We start from the raw sequence: 19,254 nt of genomic DNA on the forward strand, positions 1-19,254 counted from the left end.
GACAGGGAACAACAATATTGCATGAAGGTCTGGTCTTGCTGCTGAAGCAGCCACATCATTTGTTGGAAACTGAAACTCTTGCTTCTGCTGAGGCAGTCCTGTATGAAGCTAGAAATCTCACCTCAGCCAAGCCTTTACATGCTTGTGGGAAGGCTCCTCCTTTCCTCAATGCCTTGCTGGATGGAAAGCACTTTCAGAGGTGGGTGACTGTGTCCAACCACCAGATCTAGGGCAGTTAGACTGTGACTTACAGTGTCCATTGAGAAGCCAGGTCCTAAACATGGATTAACAGGTCACAGGTCAAAACAGTTAAACGTTTATCTTGATGTCTCAACACCTTGAGAAAAGCAAAAATAATGATCATCTTTCCCAAACCAGTGTTAAGAAAATAAATTCCTTAAGAAGCCTTGAGACTGTGTAGTTTAAAACTATAATCTCACATGCATGCAGGAAACTTTCATATACCATCTTAATTAGGGTCTGAGTGCAGCCCCTAAGATTATTAATGCTATTTTTAAAAACTTGCTATAAATTTGCCTTGGGACTGTGCATGAATAATGAGGAGAAGTAAAAAAAAAAAAAAAAAGCCTCTTTACAGAATAAACACCTGTTTGGCATCCTTAGAGTCTAGTTGATGAATTTTAGCCAAGAAAAATAAGGTGTGCACTTTTAAGACTCACTGACCTGGTTTGTCAAGTGCTGCTTTGAATATTTGACCTCTGGAAAATGTATAAGGATGATTTAACTTTGTAGAGCTGAGGCTGAATGGGAATTTGGGGAAATGCAGTTCCTTTTGTCAGGCAGGTAATTATAATATAGAATAATGATTGTCCCTCTGGCTTTTTATATCATCAGTGGACCCAGCAGCAAGATTACTGTGTGTGATTGGGATACCCTCTTTCTGCTGCCAGGAGTCAGGTGCCCATTTGCTGCATTGCCTTTGTAGAGCAGATCTGCTCTTGTGCAGAACTGAAACAGAGCCTTTCAAGATTGGGTTTGTGATGGCAAATCTATTTTGCCAGCCCTGTGGGGCTCACAGACATTTATTTTCCCTTCTCACATGGAGTTCATAAATACCATTGTAGCTTGGGGTGTGATGTAATGTGAAAGCTGAGCCAAAGAGGCACATCCTTACTTCCAATCCTTTGGCCAATTGTCAGGCTTGCCACTTTGAAATGTGGGTTGCCTTCAGAGATCATCAGACCTTGACATGGACAAAATGTCCTATTCTCCTGCTCCACTTGAAGTAGTTTGAACTAGAAGTTACCTGGTCAAACAGTCTGGAGAAAAGAGCTGACATGGAATGGTACCACTGACTTTGATTAAAGTTTGGTAAAAGTTTGTGAAACAATGCCAACATGATGTTTTTAACTGAGGCAGTGTTGGTATTATCACTTCCAGTGCCCTAGCAGAGAAGCAGGGAGAGATTTTCTGAGGAAGCCACTGCAGAAAATGGGCACCTCCACTGTCCTGTTTGAAGCTCAAACTGCATGTTATAAATTATTCATCTCTCTGATTTGCTGAGATGTTCAAGGCTTCCAGTGTAATTCTAGGCTATATTGCTACTAATATTGGTAGGAACACAATATCCACAGTGCCTTAGACAACCTTTCAAGTTTCTTGATAGTTTCTTCTTCTTTTGCTGCTGCCCACAGGAGGTGGTAAAGCTTCCCTGATTGAATGACTGTGATGCTGTGAGGGATGCTTTTGAGGGTTAATGTGAAAAATGCAAAGCTAGAATTTTAGTGGGTGAGGTGTTCCACTGTTAGCAGTGCTGTTTTGGCAGGTGTAGATTCACTGCGAGAAATGGAGAGACACAATGACTTTTGCCTATAATCAGTTGGCAGGTGCTTCTGTGTCCTTCAGGTGGGAATGGTGCTGGCTTCTGCCCATTCCCTCTTGCTTGGGTAATTAAGCAATTCTGGTTTGTACTTTTTTGGATAAGTTTTCAATATTTTATTATCTTTACTTTTTCTTTTTTTGTTAATTACCAATACTTTTTTTTTCCCCCTAAAAAAATCACCTTCTGAAGAGCATTCTCCTCTACCCACCAACTAAGGGCACTGTTATTTCAAAGGATAGACACAAGTTGGCATAGTTCTGCCATAGTTGTGGAGAGTGGTGTTTGAGGACAGGGTGGATGTACCCACAGCCTGTAGAAACAGAGGCAAGGGGACCCTGCTACAAAATACGTGCACACTGTTGCTGTCCCTTGGAGTAGGGTGCAGCAAGAGGGTCTGCTGAGATATTGATCCCAGATCCCTGTGCTGCAGATGGGTAGCTGAAAACAAAGCCATTAGAGACAGCACCAGGGAGGAACCTCAGGCTGCTGCCAGAGCAGGGTTGCCTCCTACAGAATGTCCCTTGAAGTTTTGTGAGTGTGGTGACACCTGAGAAGCTCTGTGGTCACGGCAGAGTGGTGGTGGCTGAGCAGTATCCATCTGATGATACTGCCTAGAGCTATGGGGTTTTATTATGTATTTTTTTTGTAATTTCTGTCAATCTAATTTTGACCCCCTGCATTTACATTTGGTCATCCTTACCCTAAATTCTTGTTTTCTCTTCTTTAAGAGAAAAGTCTGCCACTCTATTTAAGAGTGCATATCTGCCAGCACACAATGTATGGCATTTCATTCCCATTTAGTGAAACAGTAGAAACTCTTTGGGGAAGGGGTTCATTTTGTAGTTGGGTTTTTGGTGATTTGGGTTTTTTTCAGCATTTCTGAAGGGCCAGCTGGCCGCATTATGCTTTGGGTTGCATTTGCTGTTAGAAGTGTTGCCATGAGCTTATTGAGAAATTAAGCATTTTTCTACTTTTAAAGGTTGATATTCTAAAAAGAAAATTTTGGGTGGCATGACTGCAGTCGGATTGAGATCCACACTCTCTCTTTTGTATGCTTTCACTATTAATGTTGTTCATTTTCTTATCTCATTGCCGTTTCTAGTAAATAGTTCTTAGCCCATGATCTTTGCCTTTTGTGGCTCCAATTCTTCTCTCAAATCCTCTGAGAGGGAAGAAGGGGAAAAGGGGGTGAGTGAGCAAGTGGTGTGTAGTTTGGAGTTTCAGTGGTAAACACTGAAATGGGGAGCACCATTCCTAAACCGTGACATCAGTACAGGGAAATAAACTTCTAAGGAGAAATGCGTGAATGGGTGGTTAACCTTCAGGTGAGCTTTCAAGAGTAAACTTTTAAGATTTACCTTATTGTTCGTTGTATTTGATGTTGCTTACCCTTGTGGTTGACCTTGTGTAGTGCCAGGCAGGCCTTAGATAGGGAACTCTCAACATATCTGCAGTCGTGTGTTCAATTTTTTATTCAAACTGATGCAATTTTCTTCTAGAATATTGTGAATCCCTGAATGAAATCTCTTGAGACTTTATCCAAGTACAACAGTCTCTGTGTCACTACTTGTAGCTAACACAGTAGATTTTATACAAAAGAATTATCATATCTTTATATAGCCTGATTTGGTTGGTATAATTTGCTGCCAAAAATCTATTATCTCTAGATTCCAAAGGAATTATTCTTTCTGACATTGTTACTTAGAACCAGTGTCAGGAGAGCACTGTTGGAGAAGCAATAGCTCTTCCAGCTTCTAAAACTAGCTCAGTTCTTCATCAGAGTGGAAAAAATGAAAATTTACTTGGAAGTCCTTTGTCATCCCTTTAAAGCCAGTGTGGCTCCACAGCGGAACTGTAGTATTTAACATATCCTCTTACAGGTTATTGTCTCTGATTACAGGCTGAGAGGCCCTGATAGTGCCCATCATTAACAATGAATCTGTAACTCTTCATTTGCCATTATTAAAATGCCTGAAATATTTGGAAAATTGGGATACACTTGTTCAGTGTTGTACTCAGTTGTCAAGGAAACCTTTGGCCTTCTGGACAGGGGGGCAAACTGTCTGTGTACTTTTGACTCCATAGGAACTGTATTATTCAATAGAACATCAACTGAGAAGCTTTGAGCAATTTTGTACTCCTTTGCTTGAAATAAAACACATTTTGTGTACAGTTCCAATTCAGTTTAATCTCCTGGTTTAAATCTAAAGATTTCTACTTCAAATTTATAGAGAAGATGCACAGCCTCCTGCAATCTGTAGAATAAAGTTTGCTATAGAAATTAAATGTATTAAGAAAATCTTGTATATAAAAAGGGCTCCAAATCTGCAGATGTGACAACAATTTTATTTTCTCAAGTGCACTTGTTAATGGTTCAACTGGCCAGCAAAATTGCAGCCAAGCCTATGTTTTAGGGTATAAGCCTTGTTACACAAAGGCAGGTCAGTTAGCCTTAAATGCATGATAATAAATGTTAATAAACACTAATGAAGCAAAGCTGATGGGACTCCCATGCAGGTGCCCTCCTCCTTGGGGTGGCCTTTTGGTGCAGCAGGTGACTTTGCTGAGCATGACTCTGTGGGAGCTGCTCAAACTCCCTGCTGGCTCTTTTTGCTTTTTGACACCATTTGCACAAATTGTGTCACACTTGATGAGAGTGATGCAATTGTCCTGACTGGCTGCTGTGCCTTGTGCTTGTGTGGTAGTGAGCTGTGTCTGCTGGATAAATAAAAAGCCATTACCCTTGTGGGTGCTGAAGTTACCTGCTAAAAACTGTGAGGGAAAGGCTGAAGAGCTCCTACAATGGAGCTGTAGATTAGAAAATAAAATGTCAGGAGGCAGAGGGGGAAAGGGATGAGTTAAACACAATAGGCAGATGTTTCTAATGTAAAAACATTTCAGAATTGACCAGTGCAAGGCCATAGGGATAAGAATACTTGGGACAGTGGGGTAAAGGCACTGCCACAGTTTCCTTGGGCTAGGGACATTAGAGTTTACATAGATGCAAGTGGAAAGCATGCCATGGGATTGGAAATGAAAGGGTCTTGGTATTAGAAAAGGCAAGGTGCCATGCAATACCCTCCATGGAAAACCATGGATGCAAAGGCTTTAAGTGTGGTTTCTTAAAAGAAGAGGGTTAGCCTGACAGCAGGGAGTGGCATGGCAAACCCATCATGAAAGATATGTGTTGTCTGAGGGATGTGTCAATGTTTAGAGGGCGAAAATTGCACATTAGAAATACCTGGACAGTTGAGCTGCTGAGAACCACTACTCAGCATGGGCAGTTTTATAACTAACAGGCCAGGTTTTGAGCTGGGAAATGCAAACTGCAGCCCAAGAATGATGTGCTGATGTTAAGGTGCACAGAGGTATGTGATGGTGCTTTCTGCAGTAATCTGATGTTAAGGTGAGGGATTGTATGAGAAGGGTCAAAACAGTAGCAAAATGTAAAAAAGATTCTACTCTGGGGCTTGGTGCGATTGAATGGATGACCTGGACAGTTCTTCCATATGTGTCAGTCCTTGATTCAGGAGACTGTATTGTCATTTGAGAGAGTATTGAGAAAATACCCACTGCAGTGACCCACTTCTGGACAGGGAATAGGAAGAGGGTGTTTGTCCCATGGTGCATTCCAGTTCAGCCTGCATGGGCTGCATTGATGCTGCTTTGCAAAATGTTGTTCCTTTGTGAAGCTTCAGGGTCACTCAGAGGTGTACAGAGGGAAAAGCCTAAGGCCAGGCTGATAAACGTGGATTTTCTCTTTGAGGAAAAAGTGGATTTTGCTTGGGGCACTGGTGGACAAAGAGAATCAGTTGTGAAAAGAACACCTGAGGCAGTTACTTCATTCTGCTACAAGACGGGGGGGATCCTCTCACCCCTTTTCCAGGCATATCCTCCTCACACTCTCAGTGTCAAGTGACTTGGTGTGTTAACAGCAGGAGGAACCAGGTGGCTGCTGAGGGGCAATGGAGCCTGTAGGGGTGAGCATTTACAGTGTGCCCAGGTTGTAGGGTCAGCTCTAGGCCTGACTGGTTAGAGGCATTTACATTCTGATGTTTCTCTGCAGGGCTTATGGGATTTTTTAAACTTTGACTACAACCATTACTTTTTGCTATGTGCAGTGTAGCCTTCTTCAGAGGGATGCTTGTCCAGCCAGACTGGCTTGGTTTGGTGGTTCAGGCTCTAAAAAAGCCTCTCAAAGTGATGTAGTTTGGCACTTGTGCCCTGCCCCGGGCTCCTCTTTCTCATCTTGTTTTTCTTCTACAGTCACTGCAGATCTGTGATGTCTAGAACAACACAGCATACCCTATCTACCCCACAGTCCCAACAGACCCTCAATAGTGATCATCCTTCTTGCCCTACTCTCAGCACAGCTCTAAAAACTTGAAAATGTGTGAGATAAAAGTAGCAAACTAGATTTTTTTTTTTAAATAAAAGTAGCAAACTAGATTTTTTTTTTTTTAACCTTCATGCCCGGCCTTGCAAGCTAATAATCTTTATTCTCTTGGGTTTGGGGCTGGTCACAAGAGCCTGCATTGAGATATTCAATTATTTAGTGTCCTTTTAAAAGAAAAAGTAATGTATGCAAGAGAGATGTTAAGATCTGCTCTGGTGACCATCCCCGCAGCTGGGATTTTAAAAGAACATTTTTGTCAGGGCCCCTGTGCTTGTGGTGCCACAACTGCAATTCTGCCCAGAAACTGACTCCTCTGTTTTCTCAAGGGACAATGAATTGTTTTTGCAGACAGCAAATTGTTTAAGCAAACCAACCAAGAGCCTTGCCCCCTTCCTCTCCTCGCACGAGTTACTTCAATACCTTTTCAAAACCATTTTTCACTTTCTCATTATTCTTGACATTATTGTTTCTCAAGCTTGAAGATTTATCTTTTTTGACCTCCTAGACAAAATTACTTATAGGGATAGATTTCAGTGTAGCATCTTGCCCAGTTTTATTTTGGTCTCTTCCTCTCCCTGTAATCTCTGGCACAAAGAACCTGATTTGAAGTACAAAGCAGTCTGCTGGGAATACAGTGTAACATTAAAAAACATAGTAAATAATTTATAAATCCTACGCAGAAAAGTATTCCACATTATTTCATTACTTTAAGTAATTTTGTCTGACTTTGGTAGGGGATGAACATGATAAGAGATCAGAAATGGTCACACTAACCACAGTGAACAAAATATTTCAGATTGGGCATATTTTCTCAGAGCTGGCAAATCAGAAGTATTGTTTCTCCTTTATGGATACAGATTTCTCAGCAATTATGGTGTAGATAAAGGTACAAATCTCTTGTAAAAACAAAACAAAAAATCAACCAGATTTATTACTGTGGATTTCTATCAGGAGTCAGAAAATCATACATGTGGTCTGGTTAATATGTTGGGATTTGGGTTCCACCCCCTCCTTTTTTTTTTCCATTTTTTCCCCTTTTCCTTCAGTATAAGAGTAGGACCTAGCTGACTTGTGCTTACATCTAAATTGTTCTGATTTCTTTCGGATTCTGTTGAGTTTTGAAATCTGGATACTGACTGCACTCTCCTAGGACACTGTGTCATGCATTTGGATAAAGACTTCAATTTGTGTTTGTTTACAGTGATATTAGATGCTAAGAGGTTTATCCTGATGCTAGCTTCTTTGCCAAAAGCTCCAAAATCAGAGATGACCTTGCATTTCACATAGCTCCGTGGACAGAATCCCAGCCTTGTTCTTCTTTCAACTTCTGCCGTATTTTTGTTCAGTGAACCAAAAAGTTTCTTCATCTGGAAAATATCAACAGGAAGTATCTGTCCTGGAGAGAGCATGCTTCCAACAGGCTTATTGAAAATATCATGCCATTTTTACCTGAGTGCTTGGGGGTACGGATGTGTACCCTACTGTGCAACCCTACTGTGCATTAACTGTTACACCCAAAGTGTGCTTCCCTTTTGTCTTGTCCCTGAAGTACCCTCTGGTATCTCTAGTTTGCCTTTTTGTATTCCACCTATAAACTCTCTTTGCTGTTGTTTCTTGTTTTGTTTCCTTTGGTTGTTTTTTTTTCCCCCCTCTCTTGCCAGATTATATCACAGATCTACAACTTGGGGACAAGCAAGAGGCCAGAGCAAGCGTTTAGATGCTTTGGGCCATTTTGAGGTCAAGGACAAATTTTTTACTTGCTCGGTTGTTCATCCCACCTGTAAAATGGTAGTAGTGACACTGGGCACTGCTTTGGCACCCTGTCAAAAATAACAACTACAAAACAATTAGTCTGGCTTGAAATCAGGGAGCTTTCAACATTTAGCTTAACACAAATTAACACAGTGTAGCCAGTGATAAACCTACATTGTGAAAAAATGAGTGAGTTTAGTGAATCCACTGAAGCAAAGCCAATGTCTGAGAATCAACGGTGTGCCTGTATAGTCCCTTTAAATTTTTCTTTATTGTTTTTTAAAGTATTTGTTGACAGCTGTTTTCTTTGGCTGGTGTTCTTAACACTCTGCTCCTCAACAGAAGAACAAGACCAAGTGCCTTCTAGGTAGGTCTAGAGACAGCAGAAACCATGCTAGCCTGACCCCAGCATTAGTGGGAAGGTAACTGGGAATTTGTACATGTAAAGAGTAAGTGGAATAGCGGAGCATAACTTTCTGTATTTACTCCATTGCTGTTTCACATTACTGAATGACGTTTAGGAGGAAATGAAAATCTTTCTAATGGGATCTAAATGAGATGTGTGGAGCAGCAGAAGGTAGTTCCCTGGAATGAAATTAGATCGGACGGTTGGGATTTAACACACTCTCTTTTGCCAGAAGCGTGTAAGATTATTAAAGCATCACAACCTCATTTGGTCGCTTTGTAATCTGTTCTTAACCTCCATGCTGATGAGGCTGTTATGTAACAACAAGTGAAGGCCAGACCCTACGTTGCTTCAGTGTATGGTAGCCCATGCTCAGAGAACCCAGTGAGGCCAGGTGGAAAGATGGATGCATTTTCCCACTTGAGATTATGTGCAAAACTTGCTTTAGGGCTGTGGGTAGCCTCCCTGACCACAGAGAGGTGTACCCTAAGGTTTACTGTGTGACGCTATGTGCTGTCACTGAAACACTCCTGCTTTCAGGAAGCCCATGGCAATTCTCTTGACAGGAACACTGGCAAACCCTTTCTCCTTCAGCACCTAAATTTTGGCTTCATACAGAAGCAGAAGTGACTGCTGCAAAAAAGGTGCCTATTATTTTTATTAAATTAAAGGTTTTTCTTCAACAGGAGCAAGCTTTGGTTCAACTTTAATCAAAAGAGGGATGTAGATGAGGGGGAACCCTTGCTCAGAGCCCTTGCCGAGCTCTCATTTTAGCAGAATGAAACATTGCAGCATCCATGCTCCTGTTTACTGGGAGCACCCGATGAGTGCTATCTAAACTGTCTGTGGTCAGGGAATGCCTAGCTTAAAAACCCAACAAAAATCTGGCTGTGAATGAGAGGTCTGAGCAATCCATCTCTAACGAAATCAGAGCCAACAGTATTCTCTTCATTTAAATGGAGGGAGAAATGTTTCACCTGTCTAGATGCATCAAAATTCTGCATGTCATCTATTTGCACCTTTAACTATCTCAGTAGCTTCATCCTCCTCCACCCCACAAACACAAACTCTGGCTAGAAGTGCTGTAGGAGTAATTTGTCAGTGTTTAGATCTCAGTTTCTATCAGAAAGACATAGCAGTTCAGAGTGACTAAATTCCCAATGTCATCCATGAAAACTGCAGTTCCTGCTAGTACATACTATTTCAGGCCTTTCTCTGTTCTGTTCCTTTGCTTCATCAGGAGCTGTACAGAAACTTTCATTAGACAAAACCAAAGCATAATTTATTTTGCATTTGCGTCTTTATTCTACAACACAAGCAACATAAATATTTTATACTTTTTGTTTTAAAATATTTCCATTTCAGAATTCAGTCAGAATAAAATATACACAAAATACAATTTGCAAGCCAGCTGACAGTGACTGCCCAACCACTGGACACCCAAGGACCATACAAAGCTAGCGGCACAACAGGACATGGTGGACATGGGGAAGTGTTCTTCTAAAGAAGAGCAGAAAGGTAGAGGGAAGAAACATGGATGAGACCAAGGAATTGCAGATAGGTATGAACTCAGCAGAAGGTAAACCCAATGTAACACTTGTTTGACAAGGTAATTTATAGTCTCTCTTAAGAAGTACTATTGGCTCCTCCTGAATATACAGCTAGAGAGATTAAGTCCTGGGAATCATGTTTTGTGGTAAAATTCTTCCTCTGGCAGCCATCATCATGGAAATAAAATTCGATTTTTAATTGTTTTTTTTAAATTTTTAAATGGACAAGACTTAGATCTTTGGTGAAATGGAGTGTCCACTCCCTTTGGCTTGCTTTGAGTTCTGGTTGAAAGGTCCATAGAAGGATGTTTGCAGTATCATAAAAATGACAAAAGACTGGGGGAGGGAAAAAGAGGCAGAGAAGAGAAAGTGGGGGGAACTGAAAGAAGGTTCTCGCTGTTGTCATTTCACACCTTCAACCTCTTGCTCCCATCTGCTCTAGCAAACAGCATGTACTACAGGGCTTTGTCACCACCATGCTCTGCCCTTCCTGTCTTCCTCTGCAGAGTGGGGGGCTCAGGAGTCACAGCCTGATTGTGGAGGAGATATTTGTCCCTTGTTTGAACCTGTGTGCCTATGCCTGTCTGCCAGCTCAGCCCTCTTGCTTCAGCTTGCTGCTTGTGGAAGTGTGGCACTTCACCAGAGCCCAGATGGACCAAATGCATGGACAGGAAACAGGGCCCTGATGCTCCATGGGAGTCAGACAAAATTTATCAAAGTACGTATGCTACCCTTTGAAAAGTGGGATGTTGGGGCAAAAAGATTGAATAGATCCTGTTGCCATGTTTCTTAACTGAAAATGCATTCCATAAATTCAGCTCGCGGATTCAATGTGGCAGTGTAGATTATGCAAACCTCAACTTGTGATTTTGCCAAAAATTGGAATTTGAGGGATCTGGTTCCACAGGCGAGCTCATTATTGCATTAATCCAGGATCATACAGCATAGCTCCACTAATATCCACAGAATTAGGGCATTTCTTCTTCCCTCTGCTTTTAGTTTTCACCTTGGAGACCTCTAAGCACTAAGTGAAAAGACTGATGCACACTTAGGCATTGTGTGTTTTCATTTTTTCTTTTTAGAAAGCCAGCACTACATGTTTGGCCAGAACTGTCACATATAAAATATGTGTTATGAGGGGAATTAGTGGAAATTATTTCTTCCTTGCACTTGTACAACTTCTTGAGTTCCAGGCACGTTGCTGGTGAGGGATGCTGAGACCCTTTGGTGATATCCCTATAGAATCTCCTCTCAAATTAGGGAGGCTCAGTGAAGAGGGATCACTAGCTGCCACATGCTTTTATCTACATTGCATAAAATCCAACATTTGTGCTTCTGTGCAACGGTAAATTGGTCCTTCACTCTAAAAGAAGAGAAACTTCTTTTGATAAATTGATGGTATCATCTCACTCCTTTAACCACTGTGGAATGATCAGCAACTGAAAAAACCCTGTTTCATGTCATAAACCACAATGAGCCCTATACACAGGTCTTCCCATAAACTACTATGACTGTAGTAATGAGTAAATAGCCTGCTTAGACACATTAGACATATCTTAGTATAAAATGGGGAGGGGGGGGGAGGAAGCACTTCACTTTTTTTGTGAATTAAAAACAATTTAGCACTGAGAAATGGCATTTCTAGAATGGATTGCTGAAGGTGACAATAGCCAAACCACATGCACAATTTCTCAGCAGGCTTCTGTACAGATGAGCTGGGTAAAAAATAAATCACTTTGGCTTGCTGGATCTGTGCGAAGGTGTGGGTTCGAGTTTTGCAGTATGGGGTTGCGTGGGACTGTGTGCTGGTTCCCATGGATTTTTCAAGCAGGAGGTGTATGGAGGGCAGCAGCAGAGAGGGTGACACAAAGACCTTTACAGGATTTCCCCTTTCCTGAGAACTTGTGAACCTATATGTAGGGATTGAAGGACTCAAGGACTGAGTCCTGAGTAGTAAAGATCCCTAGCTACTTCCATTGATTTCAACAGCTTTAGCACTTTGAGTGTGGGCCCAAGCTGTGAAGAAAGGTACAAAGTGCAGGCTGCAAATTGAGCTGGACTCCGCTTTCTAACTTGTTTGTCACTTGGTTTCATGCTAGTGCTGTGCTGGGATCTGCAGCGTAGATACCAACACTGAGATGCTGCTATATAAAGTACAGGTGAAGACTGCACACGGTACTTAGAGGTGGGGCTTTTATCTTTGGTGAGTGAGGATTTATCAGTGAATTTTACATAAAGGTTCAAGTTGTAAACAGAACTTGAAGCTCAAAGTGAAAGGGAAAGCACCTTACAAGTCACAGGTGTAAACTGTGCTTGGCCTTGACATGAGCAAGCCACAGAGCAGAGGACATACATTTTTCATCTGTGATGAGGCAAAAGCTGTGTTGCCTGTACTGGAAGTTGTGCAAGGAAAATATTGCCCAGGTCTGTGTAAATATTTTCCTAATAATTCTTTCTATATGGTAAATTAAGTAATGTTCTTAAATTATTCTCAAATGAGTGTTTATCCCTAGGAAAGCATTAAATGTGTATTTTAACATCATAAAGACATGAAGGCACGTTAACGAAGAGATAGTGGTGGTAATTCAGTGGCTGCTGAATGCTTGGAAAAGGTACCAGAACAACTGTGTTAACCACTGCTGGTGACACAAATATGTAACACAGCAGATAAGCATATTACTAATGTGGATAGCTCTTTGAAAATATGCTGAATGCCCAGAATATGGCAGTGATTGGAGCTACAGGTATTTGTACATACATGTCAATCATCTCATATGACTGCATATGTTCACAGTGAAGCGTGAAGTGCAAACATATACAATGACCTGAGACCATGTAAGTTGGGGTCAAACCCTGCCCCTGTTCTGTAGGACAAGGATTGCTTTCCTGATGAGTGCTCTGCTTTTCTCAGCTTTAAATATTTGCACAGTGATGAGCTGTTTTATGTGCTTAAAGGTAGTTGATGCTGGGCAGCAGCAACTTCCTCTGTTAGCAACCACCTACAAGATTTTAAAATGAGATGTCGTTGTCTCTACTGACCAGAGCAGCCCTGAGAAGGGCAGTGTGAATTAGGCAAAGGCAGCAGAAGTGCAGCTCTGATACCTGAGAAGGATGTCAAGCTACTACATCTTCTTTTTTAAAGCATTTCAGTTGAGTAAAAGTTACTGGGCAATTATTTTTTAAAACAACTGGCCAGTCCAATTAAAAAAATCAAACCCAACTCCTATAGAAATTTATGCAACAAAAAAAGTAAAGGCAAGGAAAGAAAAGAATGTGGGCATTAACCAAGGCAAAGAGCAAGCTCAGGCTGCAGTGCAGAGACTGGTTTGCTCAGGGTTCAAATGATTGGTTCAACAGCAAAGCTGCCACTACACTGCCATGCACGAGGCTATGGAACAGCAGTAAGGATTTGAACGGGATGGACGTGTGAATACACATGTGGATACAAGGACTACTCCTGCTACTGACTGAGGTGCTTCCCTACTTACAAGTAGAAAGCAGAAAAGCCACTGTAGCATGCACCTGGACATGACTGGGGTGTGCAGTGCTGTGAATTCCTCTTCTGAAGCTTAGGACAGGCTGATGACAGTCTCCTTTTCCTGGGACTGATGTGGCAGACTTCTCCTTTGGGCTAAAAGCTTGCTTTATGAAGTCTGAAGGTATTGTGCTGGCAGCCATGAGCCATGAAACAGGCCACACAGGACTTATGAAATGGTGACTTCACACATTAATTTTTCTACTTCTTCAGGGCTTACTGATGGCTGTAGCTAAACTAGCAGAAAAAATGCTGAGAATCTGATGAACCAACTACTTTTTAAAGATTTGTTTATGCTATGAAGGTGCATCAGAAAGCTTCAGCTTCTATATCTCATGGTTGTGGTTACTGAAGAGGCCATGGGCATCTCCCTTCACCTGGCTAGCATTTTATATACACGAAGAAAACTAAGAGTAGCACATGCTGAACTTTGCTCTGGAAAGTCTGATGCTTCAAATATTCTTTTTTCCCTCCTTCTAAATTACATTTCTGGAATTACTCAAAGTTACTTATGACCTTTTAGGGAGGGGTGTTAATGAGCAGAGGCACTAAGAGTGACAATGGGCACTCAGAGCATAATTTGAAGGACAAAGTTCAAAGCAGGCCAACAGCAACATAGCAAATTTACCTGTCCTTGTTTTGCAATGTGGTAGTTGTAGTGTAAATAGTTAAAATGAAATTACATTTTAGGTTCAAGATGGTGGCTAATCAGGTAACACTAGGTTATACTGTGTTCATGGGCTTGAGGGAGGTGATGGTAATGGTACTGTCACTCCTAAAGCTTTTTTTTTTCTGATTTACAGAAGGACTGTGTATTGCAACCACAATGCAACCATGGTGTTTCCTAGATTCTAGGACCTCTTCTGCAGTCCTGAGTGATTTCACTAATACTGCTCTCAATTTTATTTTCCCTACACAATTTAGGGATTTGCTTTAGTTTTAGATCAGTACAGCAACAATCTGCATCTATTCGATGCATTTATAATTAAACCATCAGAGTTGGCTGCTTTGAATATGTTTTATTATTCTGATTTCTGTTATTGCCTAATTATTGTACTGCTTTAAAAGCAGTTCTGTATAGATGCCAAATAAAAACTTTAACAAAAAATGTAACCACACTTTTACTCTACCTGAAGATGTATAAGAAAGACATGGCAACACAAAACAAGCTGTGCTACTACTCTCCCTGATACCAAAGCCTAATCTAACCTGTCCCTGAGGAAGTATTAAAACTGTTGGGAGAAAATTGACAATTGAAAACCTTGTTAAATTAATAATTCATAAAGTCTGTTGTGGTGGTAGAAAAGAGTTGTTTTTACAGAATTTTTATGTCCTTTAAACAATTTAGCAAAGGGAACTTTTTAAAGAAAGGAAAACAGCATGACTGGCACTGCGGAAAGTTCTGGGACAAATACTCCCTGCACAAGACTAGCAGGTGACAAACGGGAAGAAGGCAATGGAGGGAAAAGGCAAGAGGATAGTGTCAGACTCTGTAAAGAAAGCAGCTTGGGAGATGGCTGTTCAGTGGAGCTTCTTGGCTCCCTCTGTTTTTCCACGTTTAAGATGCTAAAAGCAGTTAGTTGTGCAAAATCCAGGCCTTATATAAAGAGATGACATTTCTAGGATGCTTTGGAGCAGGGACTGAAGCTGTATATTTAGTTGGCATGCACAGTTTAAAAGCCTTGGGAGAACAGCATTAAGGGATCACCCAAAATTAAAATCAACTCATTTTCAACAAGTTATCAACAAATCAACAAATGATATAGCATGGGAGTACGAGATGAAATGTTCCAAGGGGTGTGACATAACTTGTGCAGCAAGGTAACCCTTTGCTTTGTATAGTGTGAAAAGCATCACATAAGCATTTGACAACACAATAGTCAATCCTCCCCCTTCTCCTCCCACTTACTAATAACAGCAAACTGCAATAGTCCCAATAGGAGTGCTACATGGAGGGGTTGTACCTCCATGAGGATCTGTCTTTTACTATTTACAGCAGCAGACAAGAAATGAGAGAGAAACAGGAAATATACCTGCCTTTCATATCATTTTCCATCTTGCTTCAGCTCCAAGTGGAGTGATAGGCTACGTTTAACAAAGGTGATAAAGGTGTTCCTGGCTACAGCAGCTCTACATAAGCAAACATGAATTTCCAGTAGAATAATAGCTGCAGTGGTGCTTAAACTGGAACACTTTGCTTAGTCGAATGCTGGATACTGGCACATGCTGGTATTTGCTATGGTGTGTCTTCCCCCTGGCTTCACAGGAAAGAGCAAAACATACTTTTGCCCGTAGAGGGAATTAGACATGTGGCAAAATGCTCAGCTGTAGGCATAGGTGAAGAGGCAGCCAGGGCAGTGTTGCAGAGAGGGCAGCTTGACAGTGGCATTTCTCCTCGAGCAATACTCCATAAGAGCAATGAAAGGATCAATAGCCTGTGCTTGGTTCACCCATTTTAGACCTGGGATTCTTTAGCTACTCCAAATGTGATTTCAAAGGCTCTTCCTGGAGCAAAAGAAATTTCTTCTTCCTCTAGCCAGTGACACATTTAGCTACTACAATAATCTTTACTTGGCTGTCCTCTCACATGCCAATTTTTGAAGGGAAGATGTTACCCTGAAAAATGTCACCTTCTCACTTGTCCTATAGCCTCCCCTTTTCACTAACTTGTATTTATTTGTTTATTTTCTAAATTAAATAGGTTTACTGACCTGGTTTGACATCCACATGACAGCTGCACTCGCAGCTGATTTCAAGTGTGGAAGTTCTGCTGGAGTTTCTGGTGGCTCCCACTGCTGCAAATTTGAGTGAAAATGAAGGCTATGAATTGTATCACCTCTTCTGGTAGGAGCCTGACTTACAGACAGGTTCTGGGGCTATGCTAGATCCTCTAAACAGACTCATGCTTTGCCTCCTTCGCTAGTGTGAGTCAGGGACACACAGGTGGATAGACAATAGAAATTTACATGCTCATTGTTTCTTAATTTATCACCAACAAATAGGCAATTAATGAACCCCAAGTACTTCTTTGCTGTATCCCTTGAATGTCTTCTGCCCTTTGCAACAGAGCACAGGTTGGTTTAAAGGATGATATCATATACTCGGCCCACTCTTCCCAGCCATTCCCGCACTGCCTGGCGGACACGGATATCTGTCACGTGGCAAGTCAGCTGGCTGATACAGGGGAACACTGCTGGCTGCAGGGCTGTGAAAGTTTGGTCTGGCAGAGCCTGAATCTGGTTGAGAACTGTCAGCACCATGTTGGTCCATGCCTACAAAGAAATTGGATTTAAAGAAACCTCTTTAGAAGACCTTTCTAAATAGGTGAGCCCAGCAGTTGAGGCAGAAAATAAGGTATCCGGTGGTTGCAGCCTCATGAAGCCAACTGAGTAATGCCAGCATATTCATTTTAATGTTCACTGTGTCTTCCTAAATCACATTCAGTACTAAGTCATTATCTGACTTCGCATTGCAGGTATCATGCTCACCCATTCCTTTTTTTTTCCCCCTAGAGAACAAAATCTGTCAAGTTTCATGCTTCCACTGATTTGTTCAATTGGACATGCAAACAGCAAACTTCTGTTTAGCAAAAGAACCCATTATTTTTTTCTGGAATTAACAAACCCCCCCCATTCTTAAGTACAAAAGCAATGTGTCAAGCAGCATGGCATTTTCAAAAGCCTTCAGTGGGCTACAGCCCATAGCAGTAAGCAATGAGTTTGCTGTAAGTCCTCAGTTCTCAGGAATAAGGGCAGCTTTGGCCTCAGCCATGGAAGCACTATTGAAAGCTGAACTAGTATATGCCTGATGACACTGCCCAGAAGACTGACATTCTTTTAATGGGACAGAATCAGGTTTTTATTAATTCCAGTTCCTGAAAGATTGAGTCCTCATCATGAGGACTTCATTATATAATACAATATTTAACAAAATATTATAATAATGTAAAAAATGTATAGGTATATTTTTATTTATTGCTATTATTATTAATCTTCTACAAGAATGTCCTACCTGTATCTGGGCCTCTGCATCCCTAATAGATATATTCAGGGAGCTGACTGTGGACCCTGAACGGGGTCTTTTCTCTTGTCTCAGGATCTCTGGACCAGCACTGAATGAATGTCTCATTTGACCTTGATCTAGAAGATGTTGTGGCCGCTGGAGTACAGGTGAGTCTGGCCCTCTTGAACCCAGGAGCTCGCCTTTCTTTTCCACTTTGACCTCTTTGGTGAAGGATGTCATGGCCTGTTGCTGCTTTCGCTTCTTGTATTCTGTCATAAACTTGGAGATGGTTTTGTCAGTAGCTATGGTGTAGATTTTGTTGCCAGCACTCTCCCACCATTCTTTTTTCTTGGTTTGCTCTTTTTTCTCTGGTTTAGGACTCAGGGGCGGGGGCAGCAGCAATATTTCTCCACTCCCTCCTCGAGGTGTCAAGCTGTCTGCCAGTTGGTCCCTGATTTGACTTCGGTCATCTTCTGATGGTGTGTCCTTTCCAGACAGCCCTCCAGTTGATGGGGTGGAGGTTTCTGAGTGAAAAGATGGTAAAATGAAGAAAGAGTCACCTTTGAACACTGGAGGCTCCTCTACATTATTCTCCAGGTCCAGGTGCATTTGGATGTAGTTATTGCACAGTTCCATGCAGAGCTTGTGAAGCCGCTTGATCAGCCATCCCCAGTCTGCATTGCTGACAGGCTGGACACTCAAAGATGGGATTCGAGCCCTCCATTGCCTCTTCTCCTTCCCTCGTGGGGGACTGACCTGGGCAGTTTCTTCAAATATGTCTTCATCTTCTGAAGAACACTGCTGTGATGAGTCCGTGCTTCTCTCGTCGTCTTCAAAGAGGATCTTTTTCACTTGCTCTGCAGTGATGTTCTCCTGGTTTGTCAGGATTGCACAAATCAAGGCGTGGAAGTAGATGTTGAAGCTCATTGCTGACTGGCGATATAAGTTGGCAGCTCCACTAATGCCAGACACTTTTTTCAGCAAACACTTCAGCCCAGGTCTGGTGTCAAACTCTCTGGCTGTTCTGTAGGAGTCCAAGAGCAAGTCAAAGATGACAGCCAGGTTTTGCATGGAGATGTACCTGAGAAAACCAGCCAACCTGTTTTCTGGTACTTGTATTGCCATTTTCTCCTCCAAGTTAGAAGGGCCTTTCACAAATTCTTCCAGTAAGATGTCATATAAATTCTGGAGCAGTACTTGGTGGGACAGCAAGCTCACCACTATTGTCCTGAAAGGAATGCTGGGTAAAGCAAGCATGGGAAGGAAAAAATCATAGAATATTAAAATGCTGCATTGTGCTTGCACTAGGAATAAAAGCACACTCAGATATTTCAACCTGCTCTAACTGAGGAATTTATTGACACACAAATTATTCCTCCACCAACATGTCAGATAACCTTTATCTTGCTGTAACAAATTGATGCCAAAACTACTTTACTACTCAGTTTCCATTTCCATTAATGCCTAGGAATTCTTCTTAAAAATAAGCCATGAAGAGGTATCCAATCAGTAAAGAAACATGTACAGAAACATCAGCAGTGCAATGGAGCATGCAAAAAGCTGAAGTCTGGCTGAAGGTACATTTCACTGCTTGCTCTTAAGACTTCAACTTAAACACTGAGAGCCTAGCATGAAAATACCTATTCCGAACTCTGTTCCTCACATATGGTACTGGGTGATCCTTAGCTGTGTTCCTGTTAGAGAGATACTGGGAGTTGTTTTAGCCCTCACTGATTTTTGATTTGCACAGGGGGCACAGGAATGGCAAAT

The 19,254-nt window shown here is 41.6% G+C and overlaps 1 protein-coding gene across 1 annotated transcript in view; it reads right to left on the reverse strand.

The window, feature by feature from the left end:
- Positions 1–16,562: 16,562 nt before the first annotated feature.
- ARFGEF3 (ARFGEF family member 3) overlaps positions 16,563–19,254 on the reverse strand; it is a 79,868-nt gene continuing 77,176 nt past the window's right edge. The window contains exons 33-34 of the mRNA XM_062488912.1: positions 17,494–18,724; positions 16,563–16,754 (exon numbers count right to left, since the gene is read on the reverse strand). Of these exons, the coding sequence (XP_062344896.1) occupies positions 16,563–16,754; positions 17,494–18,724 (1,423 nt within the window). The remainder of the gene's footprint in view (positions 16,755–17,493; positions 18,725–19,254) is intronic.

Source organism: Cinclus cinclus, chromosome 3, assembly GCF_963662255.1.
Source record: "Cinclus cinclus chromosome 3, bCinCin1.1, whole genome shotgun sequence".
NCBI classification, from domain to species: Eukaryota; Metazoa; Chordata; class Aves; order Passeriformes; family Cinclidae; genus Cinclus; species Cinclus cinclus.